This window comes from Rana temporaria, chromosome 1 (genome assembly GCF_905171775.1).
Source record: "Rana temporaria chromosome 1, aRanTem1.1, whole genome shotgun sequence".
In the NCBI taxonomy this organism is placed as follows: Eukaryota; Metazoa; Chordata; class Amphibia; order Anura; family Ranidae; genus Rana; species Rana temporaria.
Window position 1 is genome coordinate 669,311,415 of NC_053489.1, and position 8,181 is coordinate 669,319,595.

General features: G+C 45.6%; 1 protein-coding gene across 1 annotated transcript in view; it reads right to left on the bottom strand.

The window, feature by feature from the left end:
- Positions 1-8,181, bottom strand: part of FAM166B (family with sequence similarity 166 member B) — a 32,461-nt gene that overhangs the window by 20,236 nt on the left and 4,044 nt on the right. Inside the window, exon 2 of the mRNA XM_040335591.1 lies at positions 102-340. Within this exon, the coding sequence (XP_040191525.1) occupies positions 102-340 (239 nt within the window). The remainder of the gene's footprint in view (positions 1-101; positions 341-8,181) is intronic.

Below are 8,181 nucleotides of genomic sequence, written 5' to 3' on the forward strand. Positions count from 1 at the left end.
CGAATGTGTGTGTGCATTACAGCAGGGAACTTCTGGGAACGGGCCCTTAGTGTAACGCATAAAAATGAGATGTGACAATGAGCCCCCAGGGGCCACATTACCTGTGTATCCCGGGATCATACTCCATGAGAGTTTCTTGTCTCCTAGACGGGGTCTCCTCCTCTTGGTGAGGTCCTCAGGGCCTTCTATGTGGCTGGTGGTACGGGGTGGAGGGAACAGACAGGACTGCAGCACAAGCTGCCCCGAGCGATGGATGTCCGGACTGGTCAGCAGATCTGCGGTCAACTTCCCGTAGGTTTTGCCCAGGTTGTACTTGTACTGAGGACAAAATCCGCCATACCTTGAATGAAAGGTGGATATGTGGAATTACATATATAAAACAACAATATTTATAATATATAATAATAACAAATACTCTATCCCCAAGGTGTTCTATCGGATTGAGGTCAGAACAGACTAGTTCCTTCACCCCAAACTCGCTCATCCATGTCTTTATAGACCTTGGGCTAGATTCAGGTAGGGGCGCACAATCTAACGGCGGCGCAGCGTATCGTATTTACGCTACGCCGCCGCAAGTTACAGGAGCAAGTGCAGTATTCACAAAGCGCTTGGTCCGTAAGTTGCGGCGGCGTAGCGTAAATGGGGGTGGCGTAAGCGCGCGTAATTCAAATGTGTAAGGGGGGAGCGTGTTTTATGCTAATGTGTGTTGACCTGACGTGATTTACGTTTTGTACGAATGGCGCATGCGCCGTCCGTGTACATATCCCAGTGTGCATTGCTCCAAATGACGTCGCATGGACGTCATTGGTTTCGACTTGAACGTAAATTACGTCCAGCCCTATTCGCGAATGACTTACGCAAACAACGTAAAAAATTCAAAAATCGAAGCGGAAACAACGTCCATACTTAACATTGAGTGCGCCTCATAGAAGCAGGCGCAGCGTTACGCCGAAAAAGCCTTACGCAAACGACGTAAAAAACGAACGCCAGGCGCGCGTAGGTTTGTGAATCGGCGTATCTAGGTAATTTGCATACTCTACGCCGAAAACGACGGGAGCGCCACCTAGCGGGCCAGCGTCAGAATGCACCCTAAGATACGACGGCGTAAGAGACTTATGCCAGTCGTATCTTAGGCTAATGTTGGCGTATCTAGCTTTCTGAATACAGAAAGTAGATACGCCGGCGCAGCTTTGAATTTACGCGGCGTATCTATGGATACGCCGGCGAAATTCTTTGCTGAATCTAGCCCCTTGCTTTTTGCACTGGTCCAAATCATTTGGTGGAGGGGGGATATTAATTTTATTATATATATATATTATAAAATAATAATTTTAATAATATATATTAATAATAACAATAATAATAATATTAATAATAATAATAATAATATAAAACAATAAAGGGTTTTGCCCAGGTTGTACAGCACTTGTACTGAGGGCAGAATCTGCCTTCAATGAAAGGTGAATATGTGAAATTAAATATATAAAATATTAAATAATAATATTACTAATATATATTTATATTACAAAAAATAATAATATAATCTAACATAAATAATAGTAATAATAATAATAACATAATAAATTTCAAATACATGTAATTAAATTTGTGTTAGATTTTGATTTCTGTGTTATTACAGAGAATGGAATTGGAGAGCTGGAAAGGTGAAGCAGGCCTGTTGCTATGGGACAGTTGTTGCTATGGAGACGTGTACACACGGAGACGAGGCCTGCAGCCATGGCAGTAGACAACAAGCAGCCGCCCATTGTGTGACCTGTCATTGTATCCACAGCTAATACTTTTCTGTAACAAGCAGATCGATGACCCTTTCCTGCCCTGTACTGGATCGTGTCCCCGGGGGCAGAAAATGAGCAATGACACCATAGGGGAGCTCACATTTCCATCCTTGGGGAACTTTCTTGCACTTTTTTTTTTTTTGAACGGTCAGAAGATCACAAGTAATGTTGTGATGTCAGGCAGATGAAGTATTTTAGCCTCAGAAGCCCCTGTGTATTTATTTATTTGTTTGTTTATTTATTACTATCTATTTATTTATTTATTATTGTTTTGCTTTTTTTTTTATTATTATTATTATTATTTCTTTAGGCCCCATTCACACCTGAGCGTATCGTTTTGAGCGTTTTTTTCTGGCGTTTTGTCGCACGTTTTGCACGTTTTATTCGCACGTTTGCATACGGCGTTGTCCGACGTTTTTGAACTTCGCCGTTTTATTTTGGCCAATAGGAAAAATGATCATCTCTTCCATCATTTGTTGCTATGTTTGTAGATTTTTTTTTATTTATCTTCTTCCTGGGTGAATGTTCTATTTCACAAAACAGATTAAAGCGTCAAAACGCCCGTAGAAACGCTCGTTGTCGCGCTAGACGCTTGAATCGAACGTTTCCATTCGTTTCTATGGGAATACAAACGCTCAAAAACGCCCAAATCAGCCCGATTCGCGCGACAAAAAAGGGTCCAGAACTTGTTTGAGCTTCAGGCGTTCGGCTTCAGACGTTTTGGGGTGGAGATGTGAACCATCTCCACTGAGAATAATGTATTTTTTCCCCCTCTAGCATTTTATAGCTTCAGGCGACAAAACGCTCAGGTGTGAATGGGCCCTTAGTGTTGGATGAAATTCTCAAGCATTTTTGCTACCTGTGCTTAACCCCCCCCCCCCTCTCGCCAGGACCCCCTCCCCACCCTCCCCTCACCAGGACCCCCACCCCACCCTCCCCTCACCAGGACCCCTGCCCCACCCTCCCTCTCGACAGGACCCCCGCCCCACCCTCCCTCATGCCAGGCAACCCAAACCCCACCATCCCCTCACCAGGACCCCTGCCCCACCCTCCCTCTCGACAGGACCCCCACCCCCACCCTCCCTCACGCCAGGACCCCTGCCCCACCCTCCCTCTCGCCAGGACCCCCACCCTTCCCTCACCAGGACCTCCGCACCTACCCTCCCCTCACCAGGACCCCAGCCCCACCCTCCCTCTCACCAGGACGCCCACCCCAGCCTCCCCTCACCAGGACCACCGCCCCACTCTCCCTCTCGCCAGGACCCCAACCCTCCCCTCACCAGGACCCCCGCCCCACCCTCCCTCTCGCCAGGACCCCCACCCCACCCTCCCCTCACCAGGACCCCCGCCCCACCCTCCCTCTCGCCAGGACCCCCACCCTCCCCTCACCAGGACCCCCGCCCCACCCTCCCCTCACCAGGTCCCCAACCCTTTCCAAAAATGTAGTGGTCTGAAAAAACGCACAGATGTGAGCTATAGGAGCCATGGTAAATGGATTGTAGTGCGTTTCTGCAAAAAGCGCATAGGCATGAACTAGGCCCTAGGCTAAGGCCCCTTTCACACTGGGACGGGAGGTGCATCGGCGGTAAAGCGCCACTTTACCGGTAATTTTGCGGCGCTATTCGGCCGCTAGCGGGGCGGTTTTACCCCCCCGCTAGCGGGCGAGAAAGGGTTAAAGACCACTGCAAAGCGCCTCTACAGAGGCGCTTTGCCGACGGTATAGCCGCGGTGTCCCATTGATTTCAATGGGCAGGACTCCGCTCCCTCCCCGCTCCAAAGATGCGGCTAGCAGGATTTTTTGAGGGTGGAATTTTGACGATTGGATTTTGGAGTAAATGGAAATTTCCCAGAGGGAAACGATATACACTGCAAGGCTCCGTTTAAAACAACTGTGCATTCTGGGAACAGACGCAGAAGCGCGCATTTCCAAAACGTATGAAAAGTGCACATCACGCTTGCGGTGCCATTATTTGTTGCAGGCACCCTAAATGTTGGACGTAAATGCTTTTATAAAAAAAAAATAAAAAACACACACTGCGACAAAATGCTCTCCCTATGTGTGGTGCCGGAAAAAGGCAAAAAAACATGCAAAAAAAAAGGTGAAAAAACACACGTATCAAAACACTAGATTAGGGTGGAGACCTTAAAGCTTGTTCACATGGGCAACAGAGAGGGAAAAAAAATAAATGAAAAAGAAAAGAAAAAGAAAAACAGTAGCTGAGCTACTTTTTTTTTTTGCAAAAAAGTGCGCTTTTCTTTTTATTAACTCGTAACGTGTCTCTGAACTTGCTAGAAAATTTGACTCCAATAAAAGTCAAATCCCCCACCATTCCTTACATGTCATAGCCCTTCCCTCTTCTGGGCGTGTCTAATTGCTGTCTGTGCTGGCCCAGCACCTTAGCCCCTCCTCTCACCTATCTACACAACCTTTTACAGAGTTGCTGGTGGAGGAGTGAGAGGGGGAATACTACAGAGGGTCACCTGAGTGACAGCTCTTACTCTGCTGGGGCTGCTGACTACACTAGTTCATTGCTAACAGGGTTGGCATCATGCCAGCAGGGGTGACCCGTCCATTAGGGGCGCCACCCCCTCTCACCAGGCCACCCCCTATATGCAATGGATAGGTTCCTCGGATGCCTGCTAGATGGGGTAAGTGCGCGGTGGACTGACCCCCTGGGGGGGGGGCGTTTGGTTGTTTGCCACCCCCCAGACAAAAAACACCAGCCGACCACTGCATGCGGTGGTGTCACACCAGTCATATAAAATGCCCAATAGTAGTTCATTTCTAATAGCGGCGGTGTCACACCGGTCATAGGAGATCCCCAATAGTAGTTCATTTCTAATAGTGGTGGTGTCACACCGGTCATAGAAGATCCCCAATAGTAGTTCATTTCTAATAGCGGTGATGTCACACCGGTCATAGAAAATCCCCAATAGTAGTTCATTTCTAATAGCGGTGGTGTCACACCAGTCATAGAAGATCCCCAATAGTAGTTCATTTCTAATAGCGGTGGTGTCACACCGGTCATAGAAGATCCCCAATAGTAGTTCATCTCTAACAGCGGTGGTGTCACACCGGTCATAGGAGATCCCCAATAGTAGTTCATCTCTAACAGCGGCAGTGTCACACCGGTCATAGGAGATTCCCAATAGTAGTTCATTTCTAATAGCGTTGGTGTCACACCGGTCATAGAAGATTCCCAATAGTAGTTTGTCTCTAATAGCGGTGGTGTCACACCGGTCATAGGAGATCCCCAATAGTAGTTCATCTCTAATAGCGGTGGTGTCACACCGGTCATAGGAGATCCCCAATAGTAGTTCATCTCTAATAGCGGTGGTGTCACACCGGTCATAGGAGATCCCCAATAGTAGTTCATCTCTAATAGCGGTGGTGTCACACCGGTCATAGACGATCCCCAATAGTAGTTAATTTCTAACAGCGGCAGTGTCACACCGGTCATAGAAGATCCCCAATAGTAGTTCATCTCTAACAGCGGTGGTGTCACATCGGTCATAGGAGATCCCCAATAGTAGTTCATCTCTAACAGTGGTGGTGTCACACCGGTCATAGGAGATCCCCAATAGTAGTTCATTTCTAATAGCGGCGGTGTCACACCGGTCATAGAAGATCCCCAATAGTAGTTCATCTCTAACAGCGGTGGTGTCACACCGGTCATAGGAGATCCCCAATAGTAGTTAATTTCTAATAGCGGTGGTGTCACACCGGTCATAGAAGATCCCCAATAGTAGTTCATCTCTAACAGTGGTGGTGTCACACCGGTCATAGCAGATGCCCAATAGTAGTTCATCTCTAACAGCGGTGGTGTCACACCGGTCATAGGAGATCCCCAATAGTAGTTCATCTCTAACAGTGGTGGTGTCACACCGGTCATAGCAGATGCCCAATAGTAGTTCATCTCTAACAGCGGTGGTGTCACACCGGTCATAGCAGATGCCCAATAGTAGTTCATCTCTAACAGCGGTGGTGTCACACCGGTCATAGACGATCCCCAATAGTAGTTCATTTCTAACAGCGGTGGTGTCACACCGGTCATAGAAGATCCCCAATAGTAGTTCATCTCTAACAGTGGTGGTGTCACACCGGTCATAGCAGATGCCCAATAGTAGTTCATCTCTAACAGCGGTGGTGTCACACCGGTCATAGAAGATTCCCAATAGTAGTTCATCTCTAACAGCGGTGGTGTCACACCGGTCATAGACGATCCCCAATAGTAGTTCATTTCTAATAGCGGTGGTGTCACACCGGTCATAGACGATCCCCAATAGTAGTTCATTTCTAATAGCGGTGGTGTCACACCAGTCATAGAAGATTCCCAATGGTAGTTCATCTCTAACAGCGGCAGTGTCACACCGGAGATCTCCAATAGTAGTTCATTTCTATCAGTAGTAGCGTCACACCAGTCATCTAACCCTCCTATAGTAGTTCATCTCTAATAGCGGTGGTGTCACACCGGTCATAGAAGATCACCAATAGTAGTTCATTTCTAACAGCGGTGGTGTCACACCGGTCATAGGAGGTCCCCAATAGTAGTTCATTTCTAATAGTAGTAGTGTCACACCGGTCATCTAACCCTCCTATAGTAGTTGGCATCATGCCAGTCATGTAACATTCTCATAGTGTTTATCTCTAACAGCAATGGTGTCACACTGTTCATATACAATAAGATACCCAGTAGTTAATTTCTAACAGTGGTGGCATCACACCGGTCATGTAACATCCCTATAGTAGTTTATTTCTAACATCGGTGGCATCATGCCAGTCATGTAACATTCCCATAGTAGTTTATCTCTAACATCGGTGGCATCATGCCAGTCATGTAACATTCCCATAGAAGTTTAATACTAACATTGATGACGTCACACTGGTCATGTAACATCCCGTAGTAGTTAATTTCTAATAGTGGCAGCATCATTAGGTCATCATTTGGTGTAGTGGGAGGATCCGGGCATCTCACACTCTGTTTGCCCCGCCCACTCTCACTACCTAATTTGATTGGCAGGCACACTTCTATTTACCGGGGGGACCCGAGCATCAATAATAGACCCTCATACACATAACAATCTCTTTCCTGCATAGCCACACTGAACATTCGGCCAATCTGATATTTCAGCAATAGCTGGGGCCATAAGAACCCCGCCAGCCTGAGATTTGTGAGGGGGGTGAGAGCGCCACATGGAGGCACAGAGGGGGGTAATCGCTGCATACTCCATGTGCCCCAGCAAACTGGGGGCGGGGCCAAACAATGCTGCTTTTTAGATGAGTGGTTGTATAGTGTCAGGTCTGCAGGGAAATCATATAAAATGATATGATCCTCTGAATAGAAGATCGGTCATACTGACAATATATGGAAAAAGCTTGAAAAGTATTGTAAAATGTGGGCAACAATGGGCAACTGTGACCGTACCCGGGCAACAGAGGTTTAGTCATTGCTGTACATGGAATATGAATGGGCGCTACCTACAATATGCAGGCAATGGTGAGAATGTAATCACTACAATATGTGGGCAACAAACGGGCAATCGTTATAGTAAAGTATGTGGACAGTGAATAGCAAAGAGACAATCATTACAGTATGTGGGCAACAAACAGGCAAGCTATCTCTTATCTATCTATTGATCTCTTATCTATCTATCTATCTATCAATTTATCTATCTATTGATCTCTAGGGAATCAACACAGTATGTGGACAACAAACAGGCAATCTATCTATCTATCTCTTATCTATCTATCCATCCATCCATCCATCTATCTATCTCTATATCCCTCTATCTCTCTATCTATCTATCTATCTATCTCTCTATATCTATCTCTATATCTCTCTATCTATCTATCTATCTCTCTATATCTATCTCTATATCTCTCTATCTCTCTATCTATCTCTCTATATCTATCTCTATATCTCTCTATCTCTCTATCTATCTCTATATCTCTCTCTCTCTATATCTCTATATCTCTCTATCTATCTCTATATCTCTCTATCTCTCTATCTATCTATCTATCTATCTATCTATCTATCTATCCATCTATTGATCTCTAGGGAACCAAAACAGTATATGGACAACAAATAGATAGATAAGAGATAGATTGTCTGTTTGTTGTCCACATACTGTGTTGATTCCATAGAGATCGATAAATAGATAGAGATCGATAAATAGATAGATAGATAGATTGCCTATCTATCTATCCATCTCTTATCTATCTATCTATTTATCTATCTATCTATCTATCCATCTATCTATCTCTAGGGAATCAACACAGTATATGGGCAACAGACAGGCAATCTATCTCTTATCTATCTATTTGTTGCCCACATACTGTTCTGGTTCACTAGAGATAGATAGATAGATAGATAGATAGATAGAT